At 36.5% G+C, this 14,230-nt stretch overlaps 1 protein-coding gene across 3 annotated transcripts in view; it reads right to left on the bottom strand.

Moving 5' to 3' along the window:
• Positions 1-14,230, bottom strand: part of CRYBG3 (crystallin beta-gamma domain containing 3) — a 133,276-nt gene that overhangs the window by 50,579 nt on the left and 68,467 nt on the right. For 2 of the 3 annotated variants that reach the window (XM_017546195.2, XM_037744878.1), the window contains 5 exons: positions 12,599-12,735; positions 10,932-11,046; positions 10,010-10,045; positions 6,429-6,562; positions 2,747-2,873 (listed from right to left, as the gene is read on the bottom strand). In XM_017546195.2, coding sequence (XP_017401684.1) covers positions 2,747-2,873; positions 6,429-6,562; positions 10,010-10,045; positions 10,932-11,046; positions 12,599-12,735 — 549 coding nt within the window. Of the gene's footprint in view, positions 1-2,746; positions 2,874-6,428; positions 6,563-10,009; positions 10,046-10,931; positions 11,047-12,598; positions 12,736-14,230 lie in introns of those variants that run through there. The other variant, XM_037744879.1, reaches the window with a different exon arrangement.

The raw sequence follows: 14,230 nt of genomic DNA, 5'->3' as shown, positions 1-14,230 counted from the left end.
AAAGAGGCCTAAAGTCTGAAAATCACAACAAAAGCAAATATAAAGTTAATCTAGTATAGAACTGAGGAAAAGCAAGCACACCAAGAAAGTGTTATTGAGGACATCAAGGAATAAAAATTACTTAATCCCTGGCCCCTAAATACTGTTATATTACTTTTGGTCCTCTCCTAAAAAAAATGCAACTACGATGTATTTGGATGACTCATTTGGAATTAGGAACACATTTCTGATTGTCCTCTCCAATGCACTCCATGATACACATCACATTATCCCTGAGGAACATGTCTGGTATTTGACCTTAGTAGATCCAGGGTGTTCCATACACTGGAGCCAGGACATTTGAAAACTGTATTATGCAGCTCTTCTTTATGTCCTCTAGTGTGGTTTATATTACTTCAATGGATATCTTAAATGCAGTGCTTCACTCTTCCCCAGGCTGGAGACATCTGAGCCTCTGCATGGGGTAACAATGTCTCACATCAGCTGTATGTATTATCTCATAGAGGGCTGTCACAACTACAAGAACATTAAGAACTCCTTTCCAATTAAAATGCTATGTCTGGGGAATATTCAATTTTTAAGTATAATTTGATAAGCAAGTTTTTGAAGGATTTTCACAATATGTACATATTTTATGTTGTCTAAATACATGTAGATTTTTTTAGTATATTTCATCTGAAAATATTTTAGTGAACTTAAACATAAATGAGAAAGTGTCTGAAAGTCATGTATTTATTATATATGTATATTGGTCTGTAATGTGACCCTGTATTTATAGCTACAAATAAAGTGCTAATAAGTCTTTGACTGAATGAAATTCGATTTTTTATTGTTAAGATAATTTTTAAGTCTAAGCATTTTGGAACAATAAAAAATGGATAATATGACATGGGCTCTAGAGTAAGACAGACTTGCCCTCAAATCACAGTCTACACTTGCGCACAGTGCCTAACCTCTTACATCATCAGTTTCTGTATCTCTAAGATAGGAATCATAAGAGTTTCCAATTCATAGTCTTTGTGAAGGTTAGTACAAATATGCATATAAAGCCATTATGAGGATTATAATAACATCTTTATGAGGTAAGAACTCATAGTTTAATTTTTTTTAAATCTAATTTAAGGAGAGTAGAAGAGAAGATAGTCCTTGAAGGGTATTTTTACTTATATATTAAAAAAAGAACCTGTCATTTTTGTACAGGCCCAAAACTTTTGTTTGCAGTATTAATTAACTTGCTCATTTCTGCTATTTTTTCTATTATGTATTATAGCCTCTGTCTATATCAAATATCTCCTAATTATTTAGCTATGTGGTTGCATAACTTGTATTTATAACTTTTCACATTTTCTACTACTGAGGGATTTCAACCAGTGACCTGGGGTTTCGGTCTTTTGTTATACTTGTTTTAGTTAAAGTCATCTTTAGAAGACACCATCAAATTCAGTGCTGAACATTTCTAGCATTAGCAATACTCCCACCCAACTTTTTCTTAAATAAGTTGGGAGAAAATTTTAAATTATTCAATACTGGGTGGATGGTGCTTTGAATCATGACCCATGATTTCCTCAGTGTATGTGGTCACAACGATCTAAAGTGTAAAGAAGGCTCTGTCTTGCTTACCTTTTAGATATCAAGTAAGACATGGCTAAGTAAAGAAAATCCATGGTCCCTGTGTGTTAGAACGGTGGACTAAATACTTCACAAATTATTTGTCTATAGCTCAAGAAATCCCAGTGCCCAATATTCAGTAGACTGTTCTATTTTTTTTCAGGTAGAATTGATTTCCAACTCATTTGGTACAGTCACCAGAAAGATCTTTCTAAGCCATTAATGTAATCATGCTTACTAGGACTAAAATCCATCAACAGTTCATGGTCAACTCAAGAAAAAAAAAATCTAAACTCCTCAATATGGCCCTTCATTATCTGGCTTTAGACCGTCTTTCCAAAGTTCTCCCTAACATCCCAACTTAACCACATTTCCCTAAACATACCAAAATTTTGCTTACATGAGGGTTTCTCAACCTCAGCACTGTTAATATTTGGGACCCTGTAATTGTTTGTTGTTGGGGGTTGTCCTTCACATTGCAGGAGTTTGGCAGCAACCACTGCCTCCACCCTCTAGATGTCAGTGGCACCCCTGCTCCAGAGAGGACAATCCAAAATGTCTCCAGATACTGCCAAAGGCCCCCTGAGGGGTAAAATCACCCCCACTTGAGAATCAACAGCTTACAACCTTGACTTTACACATTAACGTGTTAATCTCTTGCTACACAGGCACCTACCTTTTTCCTTCACCCTGTACTAGAACTTCTTCACTTGGTTAACTCTTTTGAACTTGAAATTTCAGCCAGGTGACATCTTTTCCAACTGACCTTCTGCTGGGGACTCTGAGTACTTCGTACTTAATACAATCATAGCCAAACAATACCAAACATTTATATAAGTGCTATCTTCCTTACCAGACTGCCTGCTCTGTGAATGTGGGGGCTGAGTCTGGCCACTCCTAGCATCTAACAAAGAAGGTACTCAGAAAATGATTATCGGAACAATGGATGAAATGTTAAAAAAAAATCCATAATAATCATAGCAGTTAAGAAAAACAGGCAAGTTGGAGAGGCAGTTCAGGTTAATGCTCTTGGTGTTGGAAATATTTTATAATCTCATGTTTTATCAGGAGTCATGTTCAATTTTTGTGAAAAGATTTTTTAAAAGGTAGAAAATTAAGGATAAGGAAGTTAACTCACAGCTTGCAAGTACCGGAAAGACAAGATAGGGCCATTTAATGCACCACAAGCATTACTGTCTTCAAAGTCTCCTTCTTCAAGCAGAAACTGCTGGCCTTTAAAATGTTCTTTTTCATAGGCAACCCACCTAGAAATAGAGGGGATACCAAAACGACCCATTGATAAAACTCTAGTCAAGAAAGCGAAACAGAGACAATCAAGATAAAGCTCATAATGGTTCATCTCCATATTCTAAAAGCAACACATTTGTTTTGTTTTCATTTACAAAGAGAGACAAATGGTGTGTGCTTCATAGATCAATTTTTATAATTTGGAGACTTTTCCCAACAAAAGGTTAATTATAGAACTGCAACAGAGCCATGGTTTTTAAACGTTTGTGGTGTGACTTATACTACAGCGCACGGTGGTCAGAGAACAGTGTGCCAAGTTAATATAACACGAAGTGTATGCAGCCAATAAGAAAGGATACTAATTTACATAGAGATCCAAAGGTAATCATTTTTATTTTACTAATTAAGCCATTCTGGAATGACAGAATGACTTTTACATGAAACATTTATTCAGGGTTTAAATCAAGAGAATCTGTCACCAGGCTTCAGTTCAAAAACAAAATACAAGATGGTTTAGCAAAGAGGAACCAGGAAATTCGACTGGGCTGCTATTAGCCCCAGGCCCTGCTTGTACACAAGGACTTCTGTAAATACTTCCAGGTGGGAAATGTTGGTCCCATACTTTCTTGACTTCTAATCTAAAACTATCAGTACAAGATACTGATAAATACCATTAGTTATTAAGCTCCTCCATGAAACTTACTTACAAAAAACTTATAAAGTAATCCACGGTATCTAATGCAGTGTGGGCATAGAAGGCTCATAAAACAATCTGGCCTTTTCAAATCTGCCTTTAGCCACACAGTGTAGTTAGGCTGAGATGCCCTCCCATAGTGCTGACTCCAAGGATGACTATTTCTGAGCTCCAGGGTTGGGAACTTTGGAATTCAGGAGCTTGACAAAATAAAGCCTAGGAGTGCTGCCTACTATTGCTTTTTCTTTCTTCACTCCTACTGTGGTTGTGAAGATATAGAAAATATTCCAAATAGTTGTTTTCATAGGGCACAAATAGCCATTAATTGTTACTCCCTCTACCCTTTCTGTAAGTATAGGTATGATAGTGGGGCAAAGGGTCTACGTGAATTGGAATAAACCTATAAACCTATTTATACATCTCAGTATATCTGTAATATGTAAATCAACCAACATTATTTTATTCTTAAACTATTATATAAAAATAAATTCCAGGCCGGGCGCGGTGGCTCAAGCCTGTAATCCCAGCACTTTGGGAGGCCGAGGCGGGTGGATCACAAGGTCAAGAGATCGAGACCATCCTGGTCAATATGGTGAAACCCCGTCTCTACTAATACAAAAAAAAATTAGCTGGGCATGGTGGTGCATGCCTGTAATCCCAGCTACTCAGGAGGCTGAGGCAGGAGAATTGCCTGAACCCAGGAGGCAGAGGTTGCGGTGAGCCGAGATCGCGCCATTGCACTCCAGCCTGGGTAACATGAGTGAAACTCCGTCTCAAAAAAATAAATAAATAAAAATAAAAAAAATAAATAAATAAATTCCACAAAACAACTTGTAAATTCTAAGCTTTCTTTTATGTAAGTGTGGCTACTCAAAACATGCTTTTACTTATATCTGAATAGGAAAAGAAATAAAACGTATAAAAGACCTTAAAGGATAGATTAGGATTTATGAATTTATTATATGACAGTCCAATAATTATGTATTCAGTTTTTCTTAACAGACTAAGTTTTGATTAAGATTAAATTTATATATCCCTCTGATATATTTAAAGGTAGGTATCATCTAAGAAACCTTAAGAAGCATCAGCTTTACCTTCCCCACATTCCTCAAGATGGTACAAGGATGGGGTCCATGCTACCTACAGATAAAACTGAACAAGAAAACCAAAAAATGGTGGAAGTTGTGAAAAAATAATCAGCTATTCCTCTTTAAATGGGGACATCACATCTTTCTCCTGCAGTTTTCAGATAAAAATGAAAGTGCGTATCCTGCATTACAAGTCATGTTTACTTAGGAGTTCTACAAAATAGCTATAAAAAAACCCTTAGAGAATAGCAATGCACATCACACACAACTTTAGCAGATAATTTTCTATGCAGCAGAAAATTAGTTTTACCCTGAGTCAGTCTAGTTAATAGGAAAAACATTTAGATCTCAAGCAAAAATATGTTATAGCAGGGTTAACAAGAAACATGTGTGTTCACAAACCAAACAGTACTATAAACAAACAATAAAAATGTGTTTATCCAAACCATGTTTGTTCTTTAAGACCCAAATTTTTTTAAATTGAAAGACAAGGAAGTAAGTGATTAATAATATGTCAGACCAGGCCAGGCGCGGTGGCTCGGCCTGTAGTCCCGGCACTTTGGGAGGCCAAGGTGGGAGGATCACAAGGTCAGGAGATCGAGTCCACCCTGGCCAACATGGTGAAACCCTTTCTCTACTAAAAATTACAAAAAAATTAGCTGGGCATGGTGGTGTTGCCTGTAGTCCCAGCTACTCAGGAGGTTGAGGCAGGGGAACCGCTTGAACCCAGGAGGTGGAGGTTGCCGTGAGCTGAGATCACATCACTGCACTCCAGCCTGGCATGAGAGCAAGACTCCATTTCAAAAATAATAATATGTCAGATTAATAATTGATATAATCTACATATCCAGCATATATAATCTCTTGCATTTTTATTTTGACTGGTATGGCTATCACGTAATTTATTGCCTGAAATTGCAAAGTATAGATCTCTAATAATAGACACTTGAGTGGTCTTAGACAAGTCACTTAACTTCTGTGAATAAAATATGTTAGTAGCATCTTTTACTAGAGTAGCTATTAACAAAATTATATGACGTTACTGCAAATATCAAGAGATACTGATGCTTAAACTAACGTTCCAAAATAACCACTGTATCAACATGGATCAACAGAAAGTTTCTAGAGGGATTATAGCATTGGGTTGACAATGGTAAATAATGAGGACAGTCTCTTCTTCATGGTTTCACCTGCCAGGATACGAATATGAAGGTACATCCTAGGCCCATCATAGATTTGGGGAGTTTCTGGCCCAGTAACTGCTAAGACTGGGATGGCAGCAAAGGTGCTTACACTTGGGTTGGTATCCAGGGGTTCCTAGAGAGCTTCCTCAAAAGCAGTTCAGGGCCCGGGGGCAACCAATGTCAAAAACACTCAACTTTGGAAACACACAACCCAGATCCTTTTTTAACAAGGGAAGGCTCACTGCCAAGGTTCTTGGTACATAAGTCAACTATGATCAGCAGGATAGTGGATAAAAACTGGGGCTCTCATTCGTGTTCATAACCTCTGAAAACCTAATTTTATTTTGCAATTCTTATTGTCCATACTGTGTTCCGAAATACAAAGTGCTGAAGTTTTAGAAACTATTTTCTACATTTAATATATCTAAAAATCTTTAATACAAACAAGAGTCCACAGAAAACCATAAGTAACTAATTTTTTTTCATTTCCATATTACAGAAGGAATGCATGTTTTTAGATTAAAAAGATTGTCTTTGCTTAGCACACTTTTGTGCTGACCTTCAAAAATAGACTACTAGTGAAAATATTAAAAATATGATACTCACACTCCACCAATGACACGAATTGATCCAATTCTGTGAAAATCTCCATCATTTTTCAAAAAATTAGGAACAGAATCTATATGTTCACTAAACTCTTTAGCCTGTCCATGGAAGTGAGGTTTTTCATAAATAATAACCTGAAAAATTATTTAACATGTTTATATTTTAGTACATATATATATCCACTTAAGTTGACAGCAAAGACAACAAAATGTACAGTGACTACTATCTATTTCTTTAACTGATACAAGGATATTTCAAAAAGTTTATGGAAAAGGTGTATTATAAAAAACTATGCATGGATTGCAAACTTTCATGCACCAAAATCAACTCCTACTAACTTGTTATAACACATCTGAACAGGACCTAGTTTAAGTTACTAAGAAGAATAAAACATTGGTTTGAAAAAAGCACCTATAAGAGCAATAAAAATTCTGCTAAAATTGAAGCAAGAATAAACAAATTTCTGGTGAAGCTTGGGTAGAAGAATGATGAAATCATTGATGATTTATAAAAAGTTTATGGAGACAATACCCCAAGGAAATCAGAAGTTTACACATAGATAACTAATTTAAGAAGGGACGAGATGATGTCGAAGATGAAGCATGAATCAGCAGACCATCCATGTCAATTTGAGAGGAAAAAATTAATCTTGTTTGCACCCTAATTGAAAAGGACTGATGATTAACAGCAGCAACAATAGCCAACACCACAGGTATCTCAACTGGTTCAGCCTGCACAATTTCAACTGAAAAATTAAAGTTGGGCAAACTTTCCACTCTATAGGTGCCAAGACTATTATGCTCCAATCAGCTGCAAACAAAAGCAGGGCTTTCAAATGAAAATTTAAACAAGTGCGATAAAGATCCTGAAGCACTTCTTCAAAGAATTACAGCAAGAGATGAAACATGGCTTTACCAGTAGGCCCCTGAAAACATAGCACAATGAAAGCAATGGCTGCCAAAAGGTGGAAGTGATCCAGTCAAAGCGAAAGCAGACCAACGGCAGAAGTTGTGGCAACAGTCTTTTGGGATGCTCAAGGCATTTTGCTTGTTGGTTTTCTGGATGGCCAAAGAACAACATCTGTTTATTATGAAAGTGTTTTAAAAAAGCCAAAGCTTTAGCAGAAAAAAACCCAGGGACGCTTCACCAGAGAGTCATTCTCTACTACAGCGATGCTCCTGTTCATTTCTCTCCTCAAACAAGGGCAATTTTGCAACAGTTCCCATTCAAAATCATTAGGCATCCCCCCTACACTCCTGAACTACCTCCTGTGGGCTTTTATCCCCTAATCTTAACAAAAACTCTAAAGGGAACCCATTTTCCTTTAGTTAATAACGTAAAAAAGACTGCGTTGACATAGTTAATTCTCAAGACCCTCAGTGCTTTAGGGATGGACTAAACAGCTGGTATTATTGCTTATGAAAGTGTCTTGATGATGAAGCTTATGATGAAAAATAAGGTCTATATTTATTTTTATATTTTAATTCCATTTTTTTCCATGAACTTCCCCTCATATATATTTACAGTATAGCTGAATGTTGAATATTCACAAGGAATATGTGGGACTTCATCATCATAAAGGTAAAATATCTTATTTAATAAGTTTCTCTCATATTATAATAATATACTTGAGTGTGATTACATTATTTTGGTCACCCAAATACTAGGACCATCTCACAGGTAAACTGCCTTATAACTGATTCTTGAATTATCTTTGTAAGTATATCCCTGTGTTTGGAATTTAATACAGACCTTCCTTCTACATACTGAAGTTCCTCTAAAGAACTCTCTTGAGATTCCAGGGCATAACAATAAATTATCTATTGACTTTTCAGAATACATACTGTTTCTTACAACATTAACTGCTTCTATAGTCTACTATTCATTTAGAAGAAACAGAAATGCAAATTCTGGAATTAAAATATAAACCTTCCTAAAAAATAAGAAATTATTGAGATATATTATTTCTAGAGATTGGGTATTTCATTTAAACCGAGGGGATGCAATACGTATTGTCAGAAACTAATTTCTGGCATTTAATTAATACTTCAAATTTGGATTGGAATATTATTTCTCTTACTATTTCGCTGCTTTTTTTTAACTCCTCAAATACCAGCTGCATTAAGTATGTGGAAGCGATAACAGCATTTATCTATCCACATTCTCTCACTTGGTCCTATTTGTGGGTAATAGAATAATTTGTGCACAAATGCCAACTCAATATCTTGGCAAATAAGACCCCATGCTTAAAAACACTAAACCAAAAAGATTATAGCTTCCTTACGATGAAAAACTGATGATATCAGGGAAACAGTATATAGTACAGACCCTGCACTTGTCCGTATGGTAGGTTTGCAACAGGGTACTGTATTTGAAATGACAAAGTTTTATCTGGGTTTAATACATGTTACATATGCTGACCACATTCGAACTCAGTAAGAAATAAAAATTCTTTGGTGAGTAAGCCACAAATTAGTATCAAACAACTTGTAAATTCTGATTAACCATCCATTCATATACACCTAGAACCAGTCAAACTGCACATGTCCAAGGAAGATCTGGCCTGTCAGCACTGAAGTTCTGATTCACCAGACTAGGAAACTGACACAGAAGGCATTCAGACAGCATCACAGCTAATTCTGTATCTTTTATGGCTTGCAACCTTGACTGCAAATAAAACCACCTAGGACTCTTTGGAAATTGTTGACCACAGCCCAAACTAATATAGTATCTCTGGGAGTGCAGCTCAGGCTTAAGGCTTTTTAAAAATTCCAATATATATAATTCCACCATACAAAGTATATTAGATACGCTCAGATACAGAAGTTTTAAAAGACTCCATCCATGTGGCTGAGAGAACGGAAGTCAGCTCCATAAATTAGAAAGCCCAGAGATGGGAGAGTTGAAGGCGTTGTGTCTTACGTTAGAGAAGAGGAAGACGAATCCCCGCTTCCATACTTGCCTCTGGAGGTTCTGTAACCTCACTACGACGCCTGTTTGCATCTTTTATCACGGCACCGGTTTTCCTTTTCTCTCCCTCTACACATATTTTGTAATTCTGCTTCCTACTTTCCTTCCCCAGATGTGCTTGATCCTGGCGCCACTGCCAGCATTTTCACTGCCTCGCCTGTACTCTTCCCTTTGAATACTTATACTTACAAACTGCCATCTATCTGATGAGAGCTACCTACACCTCCTTTTGATCAGCACTGATCACCTTCCTGAGCATCACTCCCAAATGCCTGCTAGATATGTCCACTTGAATAACTAGCTGCTATCTCAAGTCCCCTCCCCTTAAACAAAAGTCAAACCTATCACCTTTCCACCCTGTAGCAGACATCCAGTGAGTCTGACTGATTTGTTGGTACAGACCTCCAACTTTGCAGACTGATCCCACTCTCCATTCACAGCCATAGGGTGGGTCCTCAGCAAACATTTTGTGCATTCACTTCCCACCACCCCAAAATCCATTAGCTAAGTATTATCACATGTGGAGGTACTTTTTATTCCAATAATTCAAAATACTTAAATATTAACACTGAGACTCTTTAGCATGCTACAAAAATCAGTTCAAGACTTACCTTTAAGTTCATGGGCATTTCCACTTTCAGTCCACCCTAATGACAAGATAGTTTAATATTAGACAGGTAAATATTTAAGATATTTGAATGTAATATCTGAAAGTGATACATGTAGGCTATATAAAAACGTAATCAAGGAAGATTACACACCCGTGAAATTTAAGTTGTGGTAAATTTTAAATACAGAACTCTATAGTAGGCAAAACCAAGTTATACTGCTCCTTGTCAATGTAGATGGGGCAAGAAATCTTAAGGAGACACTTTCCAGATTACAACTACTGCTGTTTGCTTTAGTCCTTGAGTACACTTGACCAATTAAGATTTAATCCCACTTCAGAGTGTTCCACAAAGAAGACTGGTGTTGCTAGTAAACTCAGAAATCTCATTCAGCGGAGTAGATTTCTTAGCCAGCTAATCCAAAGGTTTTCCCTACAGTTATTTGGGCTTCCTAAATTAGAACACTGAGCTAACCACACTAACCCTTCTAAGTTCTACCAACTCTTTTTATCATATGCACTGTCTTTGTGATCTCAAGGTTGTAAGGCATAAAAAGTAACTATTTCCTTACAAAAACCCTAATTCTATAGTTTTTTGTTTGTTTGTTTCTAGTCCTACTCTACATTGTGATATTTCTTAAAATGTTTTAGTTTGTCCTAGTGGCTATGTTTATAAAAGGCATGGACTAATCAAAAATGGTTTATCACATAGCCAATGTTTAACCGAACAGTTTGTCACTCAAATAAATGTTTGCAACAAAAAAGAAATACTGTAAATACTGAAGGCACCACAGTATAATAATAGTTTGCCAATTCAGTAGTACACATATTTACTTCTTGAAACTGAGATGCATGAGCAAACATCATGGTTATTTTTGATTCATGGGTACTTGGGAAAAGGAATACTTTTTTTTAAATTTGCTTACCATCTGAAGCGGATGTAATGATTTCATTTCTGCTGTAGAAATCTCAAAGAGCCCATGGTCTTCCTCCAGAACTGTAGCTTGCCCCTTAAAATTAATATCTGGGTAGGCAAGCCAACTATATAAAAAATAGATAGTTAAAGTATAATAGTACTGCTTTAGTTTGGTTCTGTAAGTTAAAAGGGCTACCAAAAAAAACAAAAAAAAAACCTCTCCATCACAGAATTACACTAGTAAAACACACTCAGGGTGAGGGCCAGACATTATATAATGATAACAGTTACCATGTTATTAAGTATTTATATTCACATATTATCTATCCTATAAGTCTAATATGTTTTCCAATCATTAGGCATTGCTTTTCTTATAATTTTCCAATACCTAAAACATGTGGCACCTTTAATTCAAGTGGAAAATAATTAGAAAACCTAAACCAATTGCACTATATTTCATTTTTTTTAAACTGGAACAATCACAGGTAGAGATTCCACAAGATATTTTACATTGTGACCCAATTTTTTAGAATCAATATCAGTTCTACTGGCTGCCTAAGGAAGATTATTTGCAATAAGATTCCCTAAAGACCGATATTCTAGCCAAGCTTGATAACTGCAGACATTTCTCATGGATAGGACCAATTACCAGCCTACCCAAGGGTTCTTTTTTTATTATTGTTGAGATGGAGTTTCACTTTTGTTGCCTAGGCTGGGGTGCAAATGGTGTGATATTGGCTCACTACAACCTCCACCTCCTCAGTTCAAGAGATTTTCTTGCCTCACTCTCCCAAGTAGCTGGGATTACAGGCATGCACCACCATGCCCAACTTGTTATTGTTGTATTTTTTTTAGTAGAGATGGGGTTTCTCCATGTTGGTCAGGCTGGTCTCGAACTCCCAACCTCAGGTGATCCACCTGTCTCGGCCTCCCAAAGTTCTGGAATTACAGGCATGAACCACCCAAGAGTTCTAATTCACATGTAGGGGAGACAAAAAAGCTGTCCTACAGTGACCCCAAAATTGTATATCAACCAACATCAGAGTAAACAAAAAGAGTGAGAGAACGGAGGGCTCCATGTTGAGCCAGACGTCCACAGGCTTTGGAGTCGAGTCAATCTGGGAACGAACTAAGGCTGAACTTAGGCCCATGGTCCTACAGATACCTCTGGAACTAGAGAGGCCTAGTATCAAGTCCATGCTTACCAGCTACTAGCCTGGGACAAATCACTCATCTGTGAGAGTAACACCATCTGCCTTGCAGGAATAGAGGAGTCATAAACAAAAAAAAAGCCATATGTGCTTGATACCACAGAGGCATTCAGTGACTATTAGAATGCAGATACTCTAGAAATAGTTCAGGCTCCAGAACGTCAGGCCAGGGACATGCTTTTATTTCTCAATCACAGGATTTGTTGGATGAAAAGACAACGGATCCGTATATCAAGAAGTATATCTCAGAATTCTATACCTGCTACTGTGAGTCACATATCAAAGCTCTAATTAGATTCAAAGAAATAATCTTTTAACCCCTGCAATAGTCTTTCTTGGGTAGCTGAGAGTATAAGCAACATTAACCAGAAACTTTAGAAATATATACGTCATCTACTGAAATATGAAACAAAAAGTTAACTTTGGTAGCCACCAGTCACTATAATAAAAAGGAACTGATACACACACTCCTGACTTCACAGTGAAGGTCACAGATCTGGACATATTCAGTTCTTCCAAATTGGGGACTGCTCTCTGTACGTAGATAGGACAACAGGCTGGGTCCGACTGTGGGCAAATCTCTATCTCTGGAATGCTGCAGTCCTGAAAAAAAATAATTTGGCTTTGAAATCATAAACGGACACACAGTCTAGTCTTCTGAATGCCCTGGACATATAGTTACATTATTCTCATTATTGAGTTGAATTTCTTCATAAAGAAAACAAAGGAAATATTGTTTTTCTCACACTTTTTTTAAAAAAAATAAGTTCTTCTAGTTATGTTGATAACATGAAAATTATAAATTTTATGGAAAAATTATTGTCCCAATTTTTCTGCTTTGGTTTTTACATATTTGTTCTATTGAGCAATGCTTAGAGTTACCAAACTATCTGAGTTCAGAGTTACCAAACTATTTGAGTGCCAAATATCTGTAAGCCTTCCTTCTTAGAAGTATAACAAAGACATAAGGGAGGGAGAGAGTTAAATAAAAGGTGATCTCATGGGGGATATAAAAAAAAATCAGTGGAGAGGCACTACCCTCTTCAGTGTTTATCTAATTTACATTGACAAAAGAAATAGTAATTAGAGGTGAGGGTAAAGGAAATCTGTTTTCCTCCCTGTAGGACGCCATTTCCTATTGTTAGTAGGTTTGAAGAAGAAAAGCATTATGAAATTGACCCTTTACTCCATCACAGTCTTAAAAAACGACGCACCCATTGTCCTGTGAGATCTTCCTTTAAAATTTCCCTTGTGCAGATCTCTCCTTACATATGTCCACTGTCGCAGCTCTTGGTTAGACCCAAACTTTGATTACAGGCCTACTTACAACCACCAGTCAAACACTAGCGACTACTCTTTAGACAGCTTAGCTTGTTAGAATATCACTTTTCTCATGAAACTCATTGGCTTCAGACCCAAGCACATCGAATTCATGTTTCTGTTTGTCCTTCTATAACAGGGCACCAAACTAGTGATCCACACTGACTTCCTACAGCACTGCAGTCATGTTGGTCTCCATGCTATCCCCACTTCCACTCCAGCCTCTGTAAACTTTGCAGATGTTTCCCCAGCTCAACTAAAGAAAGAATTCTTTGTATTCTTACTTTCAAAAATCTCTCCTAATAGTCAAGTTTTAACTCAAAAAAAGACCTCATCCTTTCTTAGGGAATCAAAATTACAATTATTTTTTCCCTTCTCTGAAATTACAGATACACTTCTATCTGAACACACTACCTCAATACTCATGACTGTTTAAGGATACAACTCGCTACAACTCAGGTTTTAGTAATTATCCCCTATGATGCGTGAGATTCGAATGCATATGCTTTAATAAAATAGGTAAATGTAATAATGGAGGTGGCATTTATAAAAGACTGAACAATTCTATTTAAGTTTTGCAATTCTAAAAGTGTAATATTCTGATTTTTCAACCTTTCCCCAAACTGAATTCTTAATCATTCTTATTAATATACAAAAACAAATGAGTTCATACATCTTGTTTATAGGAAATTGGTTCTAAAATGCAAAATACTAAAGAAGCATAATCTAAAATATCCTTTAAGGTATAAAAGTATGCTTTGTGCTAAAGTTTCATTTC

This window comes from Cebus imitator, unplaced genomic scaffold (assembly GCF_001604975.1).
Source record: "Cebus imitator isolate Cc_AM_T3 unplaced genomic scaffold, Cebus_imitator-1.0 Scaffold188, whole genome shotgun sequence".
Taxonomy (NCBI): domain Eukaryota; kingdom Metazoa; phylum Chordata; class Mammalia; order Primates; family Cebidae; genus Cebus; species Cebus imitator.
The sequence above is the reverse complement of the archived record's forward strand: the minus strand, read 5'-3'. Positions and strand labels throughout refer to the sequence as shown.